General features: G+C 31.1%; 1 protein-coding gene across 2 annotated transcripts in view; it reads right to left on the bottom strand.

The window, feature by feature from the left end:
- Nucleotides 1-22,758, bottom strand: part of LOC106461774 (actin-related protein 2/3 complex subunit 1A-like) — a 48,598-nt gene that overhangs the window by 11,346 nt on the left and 14,494 nt on the right. For both annotated transcript variants that reach the window (XM_013921628.2, XM_022388811.1), the window contains exons 4-8: nucleotides 13,186-13,291; nucleotides 5,685-5,802; nucleotides 4,857-4,916; nucleotides 2,376-2,482; nucleotides 1,765-1,867 (exon numbers count right to left, since the gene is read on the bottom strand). In XM_013921628.2, the coding sequence (XP_013777082.1) occupies nucleotides 1,765-1,867; nucleotides 2,376-2,482; nucleotides 4,857-4,916; nucleotides 5,685-5,802; nucleotides 13,186-13,291 (494 nt within the window). The remainder of the gene's footprint in view (nucleotides 1-1,764; nucleotides 1,868-2,375; nucleotides 2,483-4,856; nucleotides 4,917-5,684; nucleotides 5,803-13,185; nucleotides 13,292-22,758) is intronic.

Raw genomic sequence — 22,758 nt, 5'->3', positions numbered from 1 at the left:
CAGCAGCCGAGTACAAAGGTCGTAACTAGAACAGATAATTGTTTGCTTTACTTCTTTATTTACTGTTCTATGTTTTACAGGAAAAATATGTTTAAGAACTTATTTCAAAATAGCAAAAATCTATATACATATATAATGTATAATAATTGAAATGTGAATGTAGTTTACAAAATACTAGTTGACTAAAACACAGCCAAGACAAGTTACTTTGTACAAACCTAAGGTCAGTTTTATGTTATTTGGTACAGTAACAGGAATGCATATGAGCTGCATCATTGTAACCTCTGTATTGTTAGCCACGCACGGGTGAAAGGTCAATATAATAAAAATAATAAATATATATAAATGTATAATATTATGAGATTTAAGCTATTTCATCTAAACATTTATGTTTTCGTGTTATAATATGTGTTCATTCTAGAATGAAAGAGGCATAATTTATGTTTATTTCTGATTTTTTTATGGTGGTTGCAAGATTGTTCACTTTTATCGAACCCGTAGAGAGATTAATTACTGAAAATAACAGATAAGATATAAAGTTTTTTCTCAAGAAACGTTTGATAACTATCCAGACATTATAAAGATTTTACACATGAAATTTCAAAATTTTCTGATGCATAAAAGTATTTTTAATTTTAAGATGAAAATTACTTTGCATGATAGATAGGCAAAATGTGAAAAGAAAAAAAGACATGAGAGAAACATTGCTTTACAAACCTTACGACTTAATAAAAAAATTAGATGTTTTGCATATGAAAGCATTGTAATGTTTATTGATAATGTGCCAAATTTCATTAACATTCACTTACTAATTTAAAAGTTATAGCATGAAAACTATAACAAGCACAAAATGGTTATAAGGTTGTCACATTGGCCAACCCTGCACTAGCTGTCTCTAATTTAGCAGTGTAAGACAGCTAGTCATCAGCACCCACTGCCAATTCTGGGGCTACTCTTTGACCAATGAATAGTGGGATTGACCGTCACATTATAACATCCCCACGGCCCAAAGGGTGAGCACGTTTGGTGTGACAGGGATTCGAACCCGCAACCTGAAGATTGCGAGTTGAGCGCCCTAACCACCTGGCCATGCCGGGCCGAGTATTGAGAGTAAATAAATAAATTATTATTTGCAACAATACTCATCTTTGTTAGAATCTTTTAAGTTTAGTGCTTATTATTAAACTATATTACTAGATGGGCATTTTCAATACAGAATAATTATGAAATTTCTAATAGATTATCAAATAATAATAACAATACAAGATTAAAAAATAATACTAATACATTTATATTTTCAATGGTGAATGAGTGTTGAAATTATCTCCCTTAACAAAATCCCCAAAAACTTAATGAAAGCATCTACTAATCTAATCTGAGAGTAAAGACAAAGTTTTTCAAAGCAATAGTGTTTGTAAAGTATAGCCAAAAGTGCAGAGTTATCTTTTATTATAAGTGGGATTTATTAAATTATAAATTTAGGCCATTTGAAATACCTTGTCATCAAAAAAATATTTTAATTCAGCTTCTCATACTCATTACCCATTATGAAGGATAACTTTGGGTATAACTAAGAGACTTGCTGAAAAAAGTTACTTTTTTTGAACATTTGAAATGTATTTTAAGTTTTAATTTTTTTAATACTAAAGAAAAATACACTTGCAACTGAAATATCAGTTTCACTGAAAGTGTTAGGTTTGAAAAAAAAGATATGACTGTAGGATATCCTAATATTTCCCAATAAAAGTCCATTTCAATACTTACAACATTGCTCTCGTAGCATCAACCACGGAGATACTGCTATCATGGCCTACCCAAGCTAGTCTGTTTCCGTCTGCTGAAAAACTGACACTATGAACCCAGCCACCTAATTATAGAAAAGGTAAGGAACAAAATAAAATATCCACATAAACATATTTACCAAAACTATAAATACAATTTTTTCCAGGATGTTTTAAATATACAAAAAGACAAGAAACTTGGCCACCACCAGTATAAACTTTTTTCATAAAAAAAATCAAAAATCAATCTATATATATATATATATATGTGTGTGTTACACATTTCTTTTCTTTTTCACTGAAAGTAAAATTGAAAAGAGAATCTGACATGGAGGCCTAATGTATTCCTTGATTGGCCATATCTACATTAAACAGTTGGTCTACAATATAATATTGAATAATGGATAAAGTGCAATGTTATAAGATTATTTACAGATCTAAATTAATTTAAGTTACTGTATGGCGATTTAAGAGAACTTGAAAACCCCCAATGTTATTATGTACTAACTCTGATTTGTTGCTTCAAAGAGCAATAAGAACGTACACCAATCTGATTTTGTGAACATAATTAATTAATTGCTTTTTTCAACTTACTTGTTCCACTCGAAAATTCTGCCATCATATTTCCAAGTGGCATTTTAGCACCCCAAGGTGTTGGTTCTGGTTTCTTTTCTACATCTTTGATGTAGGCAGAAAAAATTCTACAGATAAAATATAAAGAGACTTAGTAAAGGAATATTGATTTTGATAACTAATTTTTCATTAGAAATCTAGTGGCTGAATCAAACTGAAGTAATTAAAGTTAGTTTATGAGCCAATTAGCAAAACGTTATTACCAATTCTTTATACACAGTATGAAAAGTACATAGCTAGTGTCACTCATCTGTTTTATTCATGTTTCTAATATTATATAGATTTCCACATTCTCTAATTTGAATCCTTGTCTTCAAGACATTTATCAGCAGCAGTTTCTTAAGAAACAATTAGCATTAAATATAAATCAATTGTTGTGCACTGGCTGGAACTGAACAAGTTGGCAAATGTAAGTGTAGGATAGAAATGGTGTAAATGCGAACCTCAATCAAATGTAGAAGGAAAACAGTGCATTTCTGGGTTTAGTGATAACACCTTTACTAACTTCAATTTCTAAAGAAAATCATACTTTTAATTAATTAAAAAAAAAGTTATCTTTATTTTCCACATTTTACACCTTCTAGTGATTAATAAACGAGTCACAGGATATATCCAGTAGTTTATTAGTATATAAACTTTTCTTATTCATTAATTCCTAGCACCATTTGCAAAAAATAATAACTGATCCATAAATGACTCTGAGGTAAGTTTTAGCACAGTTCAGTTCTAGAGTTGGACAATTTAATTGATTAATCAATATAATTAACTATGAGCAGTGATTATATCAATTAGTATTGTGTTAACTAATCGATTAAATGAAATTACAAATATTATTGCTTGTCACAAAAATAATCAGATATTAATGTTTCCAATTATTATGCTTTTGATTATTCCAACAATCAACTAATCAAGATTAAGGTTTCCAGTTATTACTATTTTTGATTATTCCAACTATCCACGCAATTGAAACATTGCCACCAAACCTGTTCTTCCTATCTATCTGTTACTAATTTTGAACTGCTGACTAGAAGGAAGAAAACTAGCTGGCAGCATCCACCACCAACTTTTTTAATATTTTTTATTTGTAGATACCATTAGTTTGAGGAATATTGGACTAATCAATTAATCAAGTTGATTAATTATCAGCAAATACCACTAATTTCCCAGCTCTACTTAGTACAGTGTTCAGATGCAGAACATTTTCCACAGTTAGTTTTTTGCTAGACACGAAAAAAGAGAAATCACAGACTTTTCATGACTACACACATTATAATTTCAAGACCAAAACAGTGAGTTGCTACAATCCACAAGCTATAGAAAACAACAAACCCAAAATCAGAGAAAAAAAATAATGAACCTGCAGATTTTTTGGTTTCACATTCCTCTTTATTTTTCGTATCAAACACTTTTTAGCCAGAAGACAAAATGAGACTGAAGAGATCATATAAACTGTTGAAACTGGTTTCTCTGATATCAAACTTCTGACAGTTTGTTCCATTTACTATAGCTTATCATTAATAAATACATACTATGAAGCATTAAGATATGTAGTATTTGCATATTACACAAGGTTCATGCATTGTACTTCAATTCCTTGACCAAACTTCTTTGGTTATTAATCTGGTTATCCTTTTTTACAAACAGTTGTGCATGTTTACAACTGATAATATGCAATAATTGATCAAAAATCAACCAAATTCAGTGGTTAAAGATCATGTGGATACAAATTAGGATTTAAAGGTATTATGAAATAATTATCACAGTTGCTGTTTAATACTTTCAAGTGAGTCATTCAATTGAGTAGTGAAATGCTTCAAACATGTAGGAAACAATATAAACTCTGTAAAAACTGTAAGAACAGGTGAAAGTTAATAGTAAATATTGCAAAAAACAACAATAATGTTGTATTACAATGTTCTAAGCATTGTGAATAAAAACTATGAACACTGAAATACTAATGCATTCATAAATTTTTTTTTCTAAAATCATACAAACACAGTCTCACAAAATAAGTAACTCAGGTTACATAACAGTTGCTTCTTAATAAAAAAAACATTCATCAAAGCCAAATAAAATAGGTAACTAAGGTTACACAACAGATGTTTCATAATAAAAAACATTAATCAAAGCCAAATAAAATAGGTAACTAAGGTTACACAACAGATGTTTCATAATAAAAACATTAATCAAAGCCAAATAAAATGGCTAACTAAGATTATACAACAGATTTTTCATAATAAAAAACATTAATCAAAGCCAAATAAAATAGGTAACTAAGATTATACAACAGATGTTTCATAATAAAAAACATTAATCAAAGCCAAATAAAATGGGTAACTAAGATTATACAACAGATGTTTCTTTAATATTTGTTTAGTGGATGATTTTTCTAAGATAACTTAAACTACATTAAACAATAGAAAAAATAGATACTAATCTTACCTAGCTTTAAAATCTGTTGATCCACAAGCCAACAGAATATTATTAGGATGCCAATCAATGCTGCACAACAAAGAAAGAAGTTTTAAAATGCAGATAAAACAGTTTTATATAATAGAAAAATGTGGATACGTTAAAAACTAAAAGCAAATATTAACTTTGAAAAACCCTTTAAATTATAGAAGTTGTTAAAATAGATACAACACCTAAGTAAGCTATTGTTTCAGAAAGCAATACTTCAGAATAACTTCAGCAACACCATTCCTCACACTTAAATTCCATCATGTGTTAAGGGCTAAAAACACTACTAACAGAGAGGATGCACAACTGATAACCTAGGTAAGAGTGGTCACAGAGACTTTTTTATGGTTTGCTTGACACTCATAATTAAGACTAATTATTTTGTGTAATTATATTGAAGATTTTTAGCAACTCTTCTAGTAGAAAGAAAGTTATTATATACTTGCCTGAGAACAAACAGTTTAGCTCAGGAAAGGTTTAATAATCGAGTAAACTGATAAGCTATAGGAAAAAAAAGTTTTGTCTTCTTTTCTTCATATGTGTACTTTAGTTACTACAGTTGTTCTGAAGGTCCAATTGGATTACTGCTTCAAAGTTTATCACCTTTTTAATGTGTGGTTTGAATCATAATATATTAGAAAGCTTATGAAAATTTTTGCAATGATTTTCTTTGTTGATTTAATATGATGCTAAGAAGTGATAACAAGAAGTCACACAAGAAAATTACTAGTCCTAGTTGTGTCAGAGCTTATAGTGAAAAAGTTCTAATCTTTATAAACTTGTAATATTCTGAATACCAAAATTACAAACCTTGTAACTGTTGACCTAATAGGCTTTTTAATGTGTTTGCTGACCCACCAATCATTTTCTTCTTCAAAATAACAAACAGATATCAACCGAGCACCACTACCTACTGCAAACTTGTTCTCTGTTGAAGGAAATAAATATATATCAATCAATATGAAGTGCTAACGTATTTTCTATCAAAATAAAAACTAAGCCTAAATGCTAATAATAACCAAAAAATAGAGTTCTGATATTAAAAAATATAACTGCATACATCTGTGTCAAAATAAAAAAATTGCAAAATTTCTTTCTTGAAGTTCTTTTTATTATTATTTAATATGCTGTTATTATGTTTTTAATCCATCCAAACAATAATGGTTCCCAATCTATTAAGTCAACAAACAGAATTTTTCCTCTGGACACCCCTAGTGGTGCATCAGTAAGTCTGCAAGCTTATGACACTAAAAACTGAGTTTCAATACCTGCGGTGGGAAGAACCCAGATAGCCCATTGTGTAGCTTTGTGCTTAACAGCAACAAACAAAAAAAATTTTTCTTCTGGTGACATTGCTTCAAAAATGAAGAGCTAAATGTTTCTCCAAACATGTTTAAATTCCTATTCACCATGGCTAAGTCTAGTGTGGGGTCTACTTAGATCTCAAGTGACTGTATATGTTCCTGTGTTTATCTATATCCACAATATGACTGAGTCTAACATAAAATCTTATGATGGTGAAGTGTAATGCTTCTAAAATGGCTTCTTTTCATCTAAAAGATGTGGGTAAGAATCTACTGTCAATTTTATTATTTAGACATTTAAAGGGAGGAAATACAACTGTGTTACATAAACATATAAGCTTTAAAGATTTATTTAGATGACTAAACTAAACAATGTTTTCTGGTAAGTGAATAATTACTAGAGAGCTTACATGGACATATCTGTGGCATCAACATATAACCAATGAAGTAAAGGCAAATTAACTAGAGGGCCTGATTTATCCTTGTTTTCTATGGACAAATAAATTATAATAAATTATAGTACATTACTGTTGGAAATTTCACAGTTCAATGACTTTAGTACAATCCTCAAGAGTACAGGGGATCTTCAAAGAAAAACTTGTACTCTACATGTCCCAAGATAATTTGTAGCATGCAACATGATCATTAACATTTCTTATCATGTATAATTAATAACATATTTTAACAACAAATATAGTTTGACAAAAAAAAATGTTTGAGTTGATTTATATTTGTAATAAACAGAATCTAACATTAGTTATTTATTTTCTTAATGGCTGTTAGGGTTCCAAGAGGAGCTTAAGAGAACATAAATAATGACTTTTGATCGAAGTTATGTTTGAAAGATTAAGGGTTAAGGCAGTGTTTTCCAAACTTTAAATAGAGGCACTCCCCTAACTAAGCAATGTTTCCATTGTATCCACCCTCCTCACATTGAAATAACTTTTACCAGTGATAACAGCTAAATCAACATTTTCTTTACTTTTCAGCAAAGTAATAGTTTTATTAGATTATCATTGTCTCCATATCTTCTGTAATCATTTTTGGGCTCTCCCACCAAACCCCCCCCCCCCAACAACCACCAATATGTTCACACAACAGTTTGGAAAACAATGGGTTAAGGGATTCCAATTTTTATTATGGCAAACTTCATACACATTCATTATTGGCACTTTGAAGCAAAATGAGATAAAGTAAAGAAAGGAGAGAGATATGGAGATCACCACATGTTCAATGACTTAAATCTTTTGCTACAGGCTGGATCAATTCAATCAAGTTTGTGACTTCAAATTGACCTTTAGAGTTTCCATACTAAATTACTTTTAATATGTTTTGTGTATCTTCAGAAAATTTTACAAGCTTTCAGTAAACATTACAAGCCTTTTGTAAACAAAAAAAAATCAGAAATTATAATGATGAATTTTTAATAAAAATTTATCTGTGAAAATATGAAGTCAAAGTGACTGCTCCAAGTGAAAAGTGATTTTCATGTTAAGGTTAAAAATATTTTTCTTTAGTTGAAAATTGTCAAATTCTATTTGCAAAATCTCTAAAACCTCCTGAATAAATTTCAAACATTTTTTGTCAGTAAAATTTTATATCTGTTATTTTTTCTACATTAACTCTGTACACATTAGGTCATTTGACCGATCTTGTAACTACCACAAAAAATCTAAATTACTTTTTATCTTTCTAGAATGACTGCAAATTGTAACAGTAAACAACAGCTGTTTATCCTAAATAGCTTAAAGCTCATAACATTATACAACTGTTTCTATTTAACTTTTGTTTTATTGACCTTTGAACTATGTCCAACTAATAATCCTGTCAAACAAGTCGTAAATCACTCAGCAAATGTGTAGCTCACATTACCTTGTGAAAAATTATTATGATTTTTCTTTATTTTACCTAATCTACCTGAATAAGTTCCTATTTTTTAACTTTTAGTTACTTTTATTATAATAAATAAAAGAATATTCATGAAAAACAAGAAATATAGTACTTACCTAGTTTTTCTTATTGTTGTTGTTGAGTGTCGATGAAACTTAAGCCTACTTTTTTATACTTTATTTTTTAGTTAGTTAACGCTTTCGCCTCGGGCTTGTGTAACTTGCAGAAAATGTGTCATGAATTTCACTTGTGCAACAATACATATGGTAACTCTGAGACTTCTTAATGTATCCTCTCAAAAAATGGTAGAAGTAACTTTTACACAAAAAATGAAATTATTATAATTGTTTTTACAAAAATTTGTTATTTATCTATTGTAGTTACTTGCACTCAAACTCTTAACAAATTTTCATTCTAAGTATAAAATAATTAATTTTTAATGTTTTAATCTCATTTCTTGTCCTTTACTACTTATTATTTATCTTGACACAAGTCAATGGTGCCCTCGAGGCACATTACAGTGTTTCTGGCAGACATGTGCAACCCTTCGGCAAAATTCTTGCACACCATGTAATATTGGAAGCCTTCAGAACTGACACAAATTATAATGTATATTTAAAAAATGTTTAAGCTTTTCAGTTATGCATTTTAAAAAATAACTAATACATAATTAACTACAATATAAAAGCAAAACCTAAATAAAAATTAAACTGTATCTCTAACTATAAAATATTTAGGTAAGAAATAACCATAAGTGCTATAGTCAATCAAGCTGCCAAAAATACTACACTCAGTTACACATACTCCATGAAGATAACTGTGCACCTATTTCAAAATAATTACTGTTAGATTATAGTGTAGAATGATCTCTTTCTAACAGGTATACACATGTGTACATAACATCTACATGTAAGCTACAAAGCTCAAACAAACCAGTTGAAGGTGGACATGGGACCTGTAAGAGGTTGAAAACATTTATTACTTGTTTCAGCTGTATTCATTCAGAGGTCTTTGAAATGTATGAGTGAAAAGGTTATATAAGCATCTTAAACTTAAAGTCTAGACATACATCTCCAAAACTACCACTGTATTATTGAAGATACACAGTATCAAAGTAAAGAATTTTCATAGCTCATTGATCACACTGACAATATGTCTGAAGTTTTAAGTAGTTTTTAAACATTTCCTTATAAAATTAAGAACTTAAAACTCATATAATATTATAACTTATTAGATTATAATTTATTAACTACATTTTGATGCCAAGCTTATTTGTATACCAAGATAATAAAGTAGATTAATTAAATTTTGAATATAACTCTAAAAAAGTTGTGAGAAGCACACTTTGATCTGCCCGTGATAAGAGGGTTACAGCAGATTAGAGTGAATTAAGAATTTAAAAAAATCTGTTATTTTCTCTACCCTATCTCAAAACAGGATTGGTCAATTTGATCAACCTCGTAACCACAAAAAAAAAAGAAAAGAAGAATCAAAATAAATCTAAATTACCCTCTTTTTCTTTCTAGAATGACTTCATATTGTAACATGAAACTACATTCATTTATCCTAAGTAGTTCTATATTCGTAACAGTATACACCTATTTATAATTAAATTTTATATTGCTTTATTGCCCTTTGAACCATGTCTAACTAAATCACTCTTGTAAATCACTCTTGGAATGTGCAGCTCATGTTATGCTAACAAATTACATTACCCATGAGCTGCTTGCATGTGTGCCTCATGAAACATTTTTATTATAATATTATTATTATTTACTTTACCTAATCTAACCTTAACTAACCTAAAAGGATCCCTATTTTTACATTTTAATTACTTTTATAATTATACATAAAGAATAAATATGAAAAACAATAAATAAAATACTTAATCAATCTTCTTTTTTCTTGTTGTTGATTGTGGAAGAGAGTTAACCCTAATTATGGGTTATACTAATGGTAGTAATGCACTTAATAATTTTTATTTAATTAAATAATTCACCAGACAATTAGAATAATAACATGAAAAAGTAGATCAATTCCCTTACCTCTTAAAATTTTTATGGCTCTCTAATTATGCAACAAGAGCCATTACAAATTCATCCAAGCTAGTCATTAACATTCTCATGGGAACAATGTTGGTACTCTGAGTAAAATTGACATTTAACTGTTCAGAACCTAACACTATACAATACATCATTTGATAGATGAAAACCTTGATTTTCTATTGATTATAGGTAATATATAATTAAACGTAAGAGAGAGATATCAATGATTTCTGAAAGAGAGTATGTAACAAGTAAGTTTGGCAGGAGGGGTCTGATTTTCTACTTTATAGGTCTGTAAGCAAACAAAATTGAAAATTATAAAAATTATGGCTTGTCTTAGAAATGATGATTTTATAGAGAGTAACTTATGTTTAATTTCATATTTTTCGAGGGGTGGTGGATAAGATAGGGAAGATATGTTAAGAGAAAATGCATCACATGGGTCACACTAGGGAAAATTTAGGATCCTTTTTAATATTGCCTTGTAGAATTAAAAACTTAAAACTTATATATTATTAAAATATGAATGATTAGCTGAGATTTTATGCTATTCTAATTGGTATGACATAAGCAAAAAGTAGTTTAATTAAAATTTTGAATATAAGGCACTAAAACATTGTGACATGCACAGTAAAAGATATCCGTGGCGATGGGGTTTATGTGTTATATTTTACTTTAACGGTCAAAACAGCAAATAACTTAGGAAAATGCTACTCATCTCTGAACAATACTAGGCTGTTTATCCTTGTTCAAGAAGTTTGTCTAATAGAAGGTGATAATATAATAGGAATACTTTAAGGAATTACCTAGATAATTAAGAGCTTAGAGTTTTCTTTATACATAATTTCAGGATAAAAATCTAGTATGCTCTTGTGAAATATTTCATGATGAACTAAATATTACACAACCCACCTTAATATTAGATATTCCATAAAACCAACTCACCAGAATGATGTTAAATTTGCTAATTCACATTAGGTAAACTATGTGCATTTAATTCTAACTTGAATTGTGGCTCTGTGCACTTCAAACCTAGTATTGATCAACTTGAAGAAAATAAGTTGACTTAAACTTACAAAAAAAAATGAAAAAGTGAAAAAAAACAAAACATGAGTGACCCAAGGGTCTCTTGCAAAGTGAGTGCACAGGTACACATACTCTTGGGATGGGGAACACCATAAAGGAATGAGCCACAGAACAAAAACTCCATTAAATAGTTTGCATGAAAGACATTAAGTAGTTGCCTGAGTTAAAACTGTACGAGTATAAATCCAGAAAATAAGGTTTACCAATGAAGCAAGAACCAGAAAACACAGCTGCATGAAGAATAGGTTAGTGTGACCTTCCTGGTAAAGCTGTTAGGTTAGTGATTTGGAGCCTCAGAAGGAAAGAATAAAGAAGACATCAAGCTAAGAATTTAAACAAAAGATGAAAATTAGGACTGAGAGTAAAAGAGTCAAAGTAGAAGATATTCAAGAGATAGGGAAATCCAATCATAGGAGTCTTAAGTTTGAAAAGGACATTGCAACTGAAAGTCAACACCAAGCATATAATAAAAAAATCAGCAATAATAAAACAATCACAAGAGGGAGAAAAGAGGTGGGGGAACCTTATGAGTTGAGGTGCATGCAAGAATCTTGGCTAAAAACTAGCAGAAACAACTGGAGTAAAAAAAACAAATGCTGCATACTTGAGTTACCAAAGCACAAAGACAAGTGTTATTTGATCATCATCAGGGATAGAATAACCAAGAACAAAGACAAGTTCAGCAGAAGTTACAAATGCAGAAGACCCCGAGTCCTGGGTCCAAGATGAAGAATGTAGATTAGAACCAAGCACATGATGCACAATGGTGGTAACGTAGCTCGACATCAAAGAAACTTCAGTCACCATTTAAAGAAAATAACTTCTATGGAGAAGAGTTTGGACCTCAGGAGGTTTCAGATGCATAGATATGAGAAAACATATTGAACAAGATCCATGGAAAAAAAGTCATGGAAAGTAATAACATTAATATTATTTTATAGTAAGTCTATCATACATAGGCCTTGGTCATTTTATACTAACCAGATTGAAAGTAATTACTGAAACACGAATGCTGAAGTAATGATGATGGAGAATATTCCTGTCAAATAAACCACATTAGTGTAAGAAAAGATAATTTGTATCAGAAGCTTTAACTTAAATTTGCATCTTTCTTTCTCAGAATCAAGGAAATGAAGGTAAAACAGATAACACTTCAAATTTTAATTAATAGTTGAAAATAATAAACACAAATATTCCATAATTCTTAATGAAAAAAGAATATGACTGCACATTGCCTAGGAAAGGGATGAGCTTTTGAGATACACAGATTGCTCAAATGGAGTACTGCACATGGAAAATGTGTAACTTAATGGTGGAAGGGTAGAGTCAGTGGTGTAACTACAAAAGATGCCCCCCCCCCTGCATAAAAAAGTAAGCTCCCTACATTTATTTCTCTGTTATGATTCTGGCTGGTCGATATCATTAACTTAATAGAACAATGCAACTACCCTTTAGTTCAAACAAATTAAATTGTATGATTCTCCCATTGTTGGCATTTCTTAAGTTTGTCAGGCCCTTTGCTCCCATCCCCACAATTCAGGGACATACTTATACCAGTGGGTAGTATAATTCTGATTGAATGCATAGACTGGTTCAGTACATGTTATTACATGTAGGGTTAGGAGTTTTGTTCATAGATTTGGGACATGTGTAAAAACTTTTGGGCAAAGGTATAAGATAGCAATCTATTCTGGGGTGAGGTGAGTAGAGGTTCTGAATTCAGTTGATCTGATGGAAATATATAGAGAATTTAAACTCCACAAACAATAATCCCAAGCTTAAATCAATGTAGAATTCAATTCGAAACTCTTTAAAGACAATTTTTACAAAGAAATATCTTAGAATAATAATAGATACACAAATTATGAATGTATATTGCTTACAGAAGTTCTGCATTATGTTGAAACAAACAAGACACTACACGTGAAGACTGCTTCACAAAGGACAATGAAGCTTAAACACTCAACACCTCTAATACAAACTCACCTTGTGGTGACCACCGTACACAAGTGGCCGCTCTGTTGATTCTCAGAAGTACTAGCATTGGTTTCCATTTCCCATCAACTTGTGTCCAAACATAAGCATTTCTGTCCTAAAAATACAAAATAGTTGAACTTTTATATGTTACAAAATCTTGACAGTTAATCGGGACATTTGAGAACTACACAAATCACTCACAACAGGCAAGATAAAATGATCACCTTTTCAATCTTTTTATTCAGCCAATTTTAGTAGCTGAACTTATAATTTACCTTTAAAACACATCCCTGCTCATTCTTCATTTAAATAAAATCAACAGAAACTATATATACATATATAGGAAGTGTTCTTAATCATAATAGGTAATGAAACCCACATTGTAAGGAACTATATCAGCTCAAGTAATTGAAGGTTTAGGATTTCATAAAACTTAGCTTATATAGCTTTAAGAGGAAAATTGTTAATTGATGTATTTTTTTTCACACTCCCTTTCTTATACCCACTCTGACCTTTTAACAAGTTTAAAAGTGGAGATATTAAAAAACCATTTGTAAGAAAGTTCTCAAAACACATTTAGAAATACTTCACAGCTAACAAATATTAAAAAATAGGAAAATCACAAATATCTAAGTCCAAAAGATGATTGAAGAATAAACGATGTTCATTAAAACTATGAGCATTTATCAAATCAAAAGTAGAAATAAAACTATTTAAATTTAATAATATATCAAAGAAACAAACCTTCCACACAAATGTAAACAAAAAATGGACCAGCTCTTGTTGACAATTAACAAATTTGCAATAACAGCAATGCTGATTATGTTCAATTCAGTCAAAGAATAAATGAATATACATCTATTCTGCTTTCCTTTCATTCCAAAGCAGGTGTTTGTAATGTACTCTCTCAGTTTTTCATATTAATAACCATTCCATTTGTTTAAACAGTTTTGTACTGAATAAATATTTAAATTCTAGCTAAAGTATAACTATATCATAATAGCTTTAACATGTTCTGTACAGGTTTAATAACAATTGAACAATCATTATTAAAGGTTGGGCATGTAAATGACAGGTGTAATGGTCTAATGTTGATCTTATTAGATCTTGATTATCTGCACGAAGCATAGCAGTTTACAGGGGTATGCCATGAAGTAACTGACCTACATTTTAAATACACATAATGGTTTCTTGTCTTTGAATTTTTGAAATACATAATCCTTCATTTTCAAATGCAAACAGGACATAAAAATGTTAATAAGCACAATAAGTAATATGTTGTTTTTCTGTTTTATGTCTGAATAAATAAGGCACACTCTGAAGTAAACAAGTAACAAAAAATTGTATTCTAAAATTGATGGGATGGAAAATATCAGAAACTGAAAGCATTTGGGATGGAAGAAAAAATCTGCATTCCAATACCCATACAGTGCACTCACAGAGTGAATGCTAATATGTCAAACACAGCAATGAGTAATGCAGATTTTCCTTCCATCCCTATATCCCGACAATTTTAGAATACAATTTTTTGTTACTAGTTTCTGCATTTTTGACGAATCCAAGCCTTGGCTTCTAGTAAGACTGTAACTTCTAGGTGGAAGGTACCATTTGAGTTCTTATTCAGTTCAATTCTACAGGAAGCCATAATATAATCTATAGATGTTACTTCTTGAAGCAAGATAAGTCATGACCAGGATACTGCATGGCACAGTAAGGAACATACAGTAGATTAACTTCTTCTATATAGCACTCATAATGGCTTACTAATCAGAGACCATGATTAGTACTTTGGGCTGTAACTAACCCATCCCTACATATGGATTGCTACCATGCTCCCTAACTGATGTTTAATTACATGAAATATTATACATTTAATACAGTCTGTCTTAATAGCAATGATAATGGGGTTTCATATTGTGAGTATAAATATTTTTTTTTTTATCAAATTAAAGGTTTTTTCTGCATTTTATTAATTCATTCCAAGTTAGATCTTTGTTTTCATATCACAGTTACTTTTTACTTCGCAGTTTTCCTTGGTTACCTTACATTTGGTCTTTTCAACGAAGTTCTTGCTTTTTTTCTTGTTTATTTTCAATTTAACTATAATATTTCTGTCTTATTATCAAACATGGTTTCATCTCTCTCTGTACTTGGATTATGAGCACTAGCAATGTACTTCAAAACTGAATAATTTTATTAGCCCACATTAATAAGGTACCATCAAGATTGACAGTACTAGTTAAACAAGCAACATATTTTATAGACGTAGATCAATGTAAGATCCCAAGTGATTCATGTTTGCTCTTCTAACTCACTGAGGTTAAGGTCACATCTTAAATGACTATTTTATTTTTCTAACAAGCAGAGATCAACATCATATTTTAAGTGATAATTTTGTTCTTCTAACAGGTTGAAGTCAACACCATATCTCAAATGATTATCTTTTGGTCTTCTAACAGCTGATGGTGAACATTACATCTTAAGCGACAGGTGTTTATAAAAATGCAGACAACAGAGTGAAATCAATTATGTAATTTTTTATTCAGACACAAACAGAAATGTCTGCTGACAGATTCAATAAAACAAACTTCTCGTGCTTGGTATTTGTATTTTTTTAAGTTGTCAATAAAACAAAACTTTCTACACGAGCAGAAATTTCTTAATGGTAAATACTTAATATAAACATACAATTTGCATGTTTTAAAACACATCAAATCTGATAAGATTAGTATCATAGATCATGCCATCTATTGATTGATATGCATATTGAGCAATATTAAATAATCTGTATCATTGCATATATTTTGGGCTGTAACTAACCTATCGTGGATTACTTAAGGCTTTAGATTTGAAAGGTACATCTTAGGTTGTGAATTGTTTTGGTGTGCAGGCTGGAAGTAGGCACACTGTGGTTTATGAGTTACAGCTGGCAGAAAGGAAGAGAGAAGATGAAGGAAATTGATGTTTTTGCAGCACATTTTCTAGATGTCAAGGAAGATTAGCCAAACTTTAGAGGCAGTTTTATAGTTTCTGCTGTCTTTTTGGATAGGTTTTGTCAGTGTCTTAGTGTGCACGCTACCATGTTACAAATTTACAAGCTGCCAATTTCAACCAGACTCATTCCTACATAGGAACTGCTACCAAGCTCCCCAATTTCTAACAGTTACAGTGACCATAAGTATAATTTGTGTCTTATTGTAATCTAATAATAAAAATCACAGTAACCTAAAGTTTGTTCTTGTGTTAGCTGAATAGTGTGTTGCCTTTACTAATGCATCAGCAGAAAATTTTTGAGCTACATGTATGAAGACCTAAATAGCATCCAAAATGGCTGCAATCTGTTGTTTCTTAACTAAATGATGTGCTATCTCTATCAACAGGTGTGCAAGTACTCTCTAATTATATCAGGACTTTACACAACATTCGACTGGTTACTTTGTGTACTTACTATTGATTTGTGAAATGATATGCCATCTTTACTGTTCCATTTAGAAATATGTTCTCAATTTGTCAGGATACTATGAAGTGGCTATAATTTACTGTGTATGTTAACTGAATCATATGTTACTTTTGCTGATATGTCTATTGTAAAATTATCAAGCTACAATGAAAATGAAAAGTTATTTTTGACAATTTTCATGCTTCCAAGTTCATGTTAACCAACTGGTAACTGTCAAGAATCTTTCATCAAAGATAAATTTTTAAACTTCAGTTCACTAATACTATAGTTAACCAGTGAGAGTACCACTTCAATGGATAAGTAACACTAGACCTCTTATTACAATATTAGCACAATAGGTACTCTCAAGAATCATATTCTATTTGAAAATCTGAGTTATTCCTTGGCAAACTACCCAACAGATAATACTCTGTAACTCTCTAACTTGCATCAAATTCAAACAAAGCAACAATAAAAATTATTATTTTAACTGATTGGGACATGGGATCAAAAGTTATAGAGAAGTCAAAATTAAATTGATGGGTGATCTCCCAACGTTTAATCAACCTCTTACTGAAAACCTATTTGTGCTAGAAAGGTGTCACTTATTGGAAATTGTGAGAATTCCAAAAACAGTTATACAAAATACCTTTGAAAAACAAGCAAGCAAGGTTTTGCCTTTTGACCTTGAAATGAAACTCAAAAAATAAAAATTCTGAAATATTTCCTTGAAAAGTTATGTTTGGTTTTTATAGAAAATCACAAAAAAATCTGATCTAATCTACCCCTTCTATTCCAGAGAAACTTGAACACCCAGAAGTTCTAGCCTGTAAATAGCTGGAACAAATACTTTATATGAATAAGATGACACAAGTAAGACAATACCAAGACAACCAAACCTCACTTTAAACAGGCAGCAATCGCCAAGTGCTACTAGTAGTAAAATATTAAGGAAGTGTTTTGCAATGTTATACATTTCACATCTTCCTATGTTAAACAATGATTGTTGTTGTCTACATTTCATCAAGTTCACACAATGTACACCTCAACAACAACATGAATATTTATATCAGCAACCAGTTCTTCAACCAGTAACTTACTGCAAGCATGTAAAACATGCTGATATTGAATGTACACAAATTAAACCTTTGGCTAGTCCCTGGAAGCCAGAAGAGTCTATGTGCTTTGTAGTATTTTCTATGCTACCTTGGTGCACCAAGGAATTCAATGAACATTGTATTTTTTATAACTTCATTTTAAGAAATTTGCTGAAAAGAACTTGTGACTTACATTTGAGTAAAAAGATGTTTTAGAAATTAAATTAAATAAAACACTTTTTTTTATATTGTTTGATAGTATGCTTGGATCACGAACACGTTAAGTTCTGGCCAGGCTCATATTATTTATTGGTTAGATTTTGGCCTATCCCTGTTGGAAGTTACAAATTTCAAACCAGATATTTGGATACTTTGTTCATTTTCCTGAAAAATAAAAAACAAAATTTAGGTAAACTTACATAGGTTTTGACTGATTAGTTGGTGTGTGTCTAATGATTTCTCCCTTTTGCGTATAATGTAATTTAAGAGACTGTAAATAATTCTGGAATCTGTAACATTTAATATGCTTGTAATATGTTATCATTTGTGACAAAAATTCCTTAATTTCTGAAAACAATTGAGAATCTTTTCACATACCTGCTCTCTCCAACTTTCATTAGATCATATCTCTCTCCATTTAATTTAGACTTCATCTAACCAGTTTTGTGCAAAAATAATGTCCAATGAAAGAAAAATGTCTATTCTTGTATTTCTAAACAAACAGATGAAAAAATATACATCATTAAGGTGTTTGACAAAATATTCAAAGCCCACCTTTTTGCTGATCCCTTTCAATTGTCTGCCATTGCATTTTAAAGAGTTTGTACATTTTAGAAGTATTCAAATTCCTTCATCTTCAAAAAATGTTTTGCAATTGGTTGGTTGTCTGTAAATCAACTAGTTAAAAGGAGCCTTGGATATCAATTTTGGTTCAGCATCAACATCAAAGCACACAAGGCAATCTTAGATGTAGCCTAGTGATACTAGCATTCTGTCTCTGTTCCAAACACCCTCCTTCTCCTTCACATTTTTTTCACTGTATTTGAACAAATTGGGTGATAGGCCAATTTGACAGTGGTAATGGTGGAAATCTGCCAAATGACAACCAGTTATCATTCAATTCTATCAAATTATCTATCCTTGAATTGGCGTTTGAATTTGAAGTACAGATAGCAGCAACAATTTCTAATGCACATTTCACCAATATGATTCTTGTCATACTTTTGAGACTGCTTTTTTATGTCAGGTTTAATTTCAATCACAAAATGCAGTTTTATGTCACTTAAGGATTTGTCTCATTTTAGTTGCTTATGCAAACATTTGTTAGTTACAAAAAACTAAGTCGTACTAGTGAGAAAAAAGCTGAACAACAACAAAAAAAGCCCCGACAGTTACAGTGTATAATTTTTTGACTCCAAAGTATCTTGGCTTTTTAAGATCTTGATTCTAAAACTTGTGGTTCTTTTACAAAATGAAATGAGGTTCAGATACTGAAATCTGTAAGCCAGTTCTCAGGGGAGTATCCAACATTTTTCATCCTACTCTGATCAGTGTTATTTTGAGTCTTCCTCTCCAAGAGTTTGCATTTGATGTAGGTTTCATAATATTTTATAGAGATTTTAATCATTACATTCCAGTATGTATATGGACTGATATAAAAAAATTAAACAGCACCTTATACTTCAACTTTGAGTCATCCAAGGAAGTTCTCTTAACATTCTGATGCACTGATGAAGCAGGAAAAAAAAAAAGCTGAAGCTAGGAAATGAAGATCATTTTGTGTAGGCTTTGTGTATGTTGATTTAAACCTTTGCTCTAAGTGCTTAGGAGCTGTACTGATCTCTTGTTCAGTTACAAAGATAAAGGCTATGCTAGGAAAGACAGTCTTTTGGAATGAAAAAAAAAATCCTCTAGGATTAAAATCTGGCCATCAGTAGGATGCTGCAAATTGGTTTTTGCAATCTTTCTCTTGAGAGAGGAGACAGAAGTCAGATGATTATGGCTTTGCATGAAATTGGTTTACTTGCAGTAGGAACACCTCACCCAGATGGACTCACAAAGTGGGTTTTAATGTCACTTCCTGTAGTTTTTCCATTGATACTTAAATGGTAAAAACATATTTCACTTTGTTGTAAAAATTTATGTCAGTTTTTTTCAACTACTGTCTCATAAGTTTGGTGTTTCCTAAAAAGATTATAGCATACCTCTTTGTGGTCAAAAACTTGTCCAGTACTGTTTCTTTACGAGGAAGGCAGGTGGCTTTGATTGAAGACAGAAACATCTGTTCTTGCAAACTAAAGGTATTTTGCTAACATTGGGAACATTGACCTTTAAATTACTGTGTGTCTGCTGATGGCATTGGCCACTATATTCCCCGAAAAGAAAGTTTTCCTATTGTGAATGATAGCTGATAGCAAATAAGTAAAATCTTTCAGCTACATTTAACCACACATGACGTAAGGCCTATACAGATTCTCAAGAGATAGGTTACCATGTCCTTGAAAGAAATATATGCCAAGTGGATAGAGTACATTATTAACAAGGTTAGAAATTATCAGATACCCTGCTAACTCTGCTCTACTATGTGTATATGATAGTAAGTCTCATTCATGTCTGTATGCAATCAATTTGGTAGCTTGCAGGGAAACAACATATTATTTAAAGAGCGCTCAGAAAAAATAATGATGCCTGATTTCTGAAACTTCCAACACTTGATGATTTCAATATTCCTGAAACCCTGGACTACCCCTCCTAGGTCACTGGGCCAATCTCAACCAAACTTTGTGGGATGATAGTTTGGAAGGTGGCGTATGTTAATGGGGGTTCTCAACCCCATCTCCCAGTACTGCTGTTATTGAGCATTTATTATCTTTGCCGTAAATTAACGTTAACTACTTTCAGAGATGGTGCCACGTTGTAACACACACACACACATAAAATGTATTAAAAATTGCTATAACATAATATACATACATTGTGGAAGGAGAGCACACAAATGTCATATATATATATATATATCTCAGAGAGTGCTCTTGCACTCTTTATGGAGGAATGCAATGATAAAATATGGCTGCCACTATTGCAATAATACATAAACTCAGCTGAAGTTTCTACTCTAACAGCCACCATAAGGCTGATCTGAAGAGCCATTTCTTGAGTTATACTCACTTCCTACTCTGACCCCTGACGTTTACACTTTGGCCCGTAACACACTTCTGCAGCCAATGATCATCAATTAATTAAACATGTGAAACACTGTGGAAGGACATTAAGAGCTGAGTGTTGAAAGTGAGTAACAGAAAGCACCCTGACCATTGCACAGTATATACCATGTTTAAAGTTTATACATATTGAATTCTTAAAGCTTATACAAAAGTTTTCGTTAGGTAATAATGAATATCATAATAATATATGATGTTATAAATAAATTGTGTGAAAGTTAGGATTTTTGTGTCATTTATCATAGCATCCAACTCCCACATGTTTTTAATATCATAACCCGGACAAAGGAGAGGTACCTCAGCTTGTCTGAAACAGTTCAGATTTCTTAGGAATAGGATGGGTGTTCAGATTTTTTTGGAATAGCATGGGTAGGTTAGATTTTTTTTTTTTAATAGCGTATGAAGAGTATTATCCTTTTCTTACGGCAGATCATGCTGTGATAACACATCTATTTGTACCCATTTATTTCCTTCCCTTCCAAAGGTATGTACTTTATTACTGTTAGGTGACAGGGTAAGTTCTATTTCAAAAGAATGAAAAACAAATATTGACATGCATGAAGAATAAGTTATAGTAAATAACTTGACATACCATTTTATTTTACTAATGGATAGAAAAATTTTGTTACCTTGACATATCTGAAAGGTTTCCAACAATTAAACAGACAATTTCACTTATTTCCAAATTGCACTTTACCTACTATTTTGAACTTCTCACCAGTTTCTCATAAAATTATGCCTAAAACAAGTCTCTAGCACAAATAGTTATTGATCAAAACATCAATAAAGGGAAGGACAACAATGACCAAAAGTTAAACTCTCTGTAACCTTTGACTCCTAAGCAATCAGACTGATGATTGTATGTTTATATAAGACATATGAAACAGCAATAATTATGTTTAAAAACTAAAGTCAACAATTTATTCGGCTTTAATTATCTTTATTATACGGGGTTATTATAAAGTTAGTTGCATATTCTAACATTTAGTACACAAAAACTAAACATCACAGATTATAGTTGGTATATGACCTAATGACATTATGGGAAAGTCAATGTCAGAGTCAAAAATAACTGTCACCAAGTGGTGTTGATTGAGTGAAGTTTGCTTAAAGGAGGTTGTACATAAAATCATCAAATATGCCACGATTCATTCTGGCTTTGGAATTGGCTCCTGTCACATTATATATGAATGTTAGAATTGCTCTGGTAAAGACTTACTACAGTTAGAGTAATAACACTAGTGCAGCATTAGAATTCTAGGGGCATGAAAGCTGGAAATGCAAAAAAAATGCAGCAATGAGTTTTATAGGAAGCTAATTAAAAACATGCAGCAAACAGGATCAACTGCTGATGATAATTGGAACATAGTTTCATCCCTACATTTGATGGAGGAGGAGTTATGAATGAAAAAGTTTCCATGCAAGATGGTTTTCTTTTCCACATTGTAATGACTGTCAAGACTAATTTTGAGTCCAGAGTCAAGAAATTAGCTTACATTTCCCACAAACACATGGCCAGTATGATCTTCAGATCTCACTTTTGATGATTTTTTGGCTATGGCAAACTCCGGTCATTGGTCTATCAAGATGAGGCTGTTACCTTCACACATTTGAAAGAGAGCATAGGTTGCCAAGTGCGATTGTTGGAAATAAGTATCATTCATCCGTGTATCATGTTCACTCACAAATGCAAGTAGCAGTTGGCATAAATGGTGGTCAATATCAAACACTTTGCATGTTAACTGTAGAAATGTTCATGATCAGAATTCCTTGATGACAATTAGCTTTGTACTGGAAACAACATTTCCCATAATCTCATTAGCTC

Source organism: Limulus polyphemus, unplaced genomic scaffold, assembly GCF_000517525.1.
Source record: "Limulus polyphemus unplaced genomic scaffold, Limulus_polyphemus-2.1.2 Scaffold1027, whole genome shotgun sequence".
Taxonomy (NCBI): Eukaryota; Metazoa; Arthropoda; class Merostomata; order Xiphosura; family Limulidae; genus Limulus; species Limulus polyphemus.
Note: the sequence above shows the minus strand (reverse complement) of the source record. Positions and strands in the feature narration are given on the sequence as shown.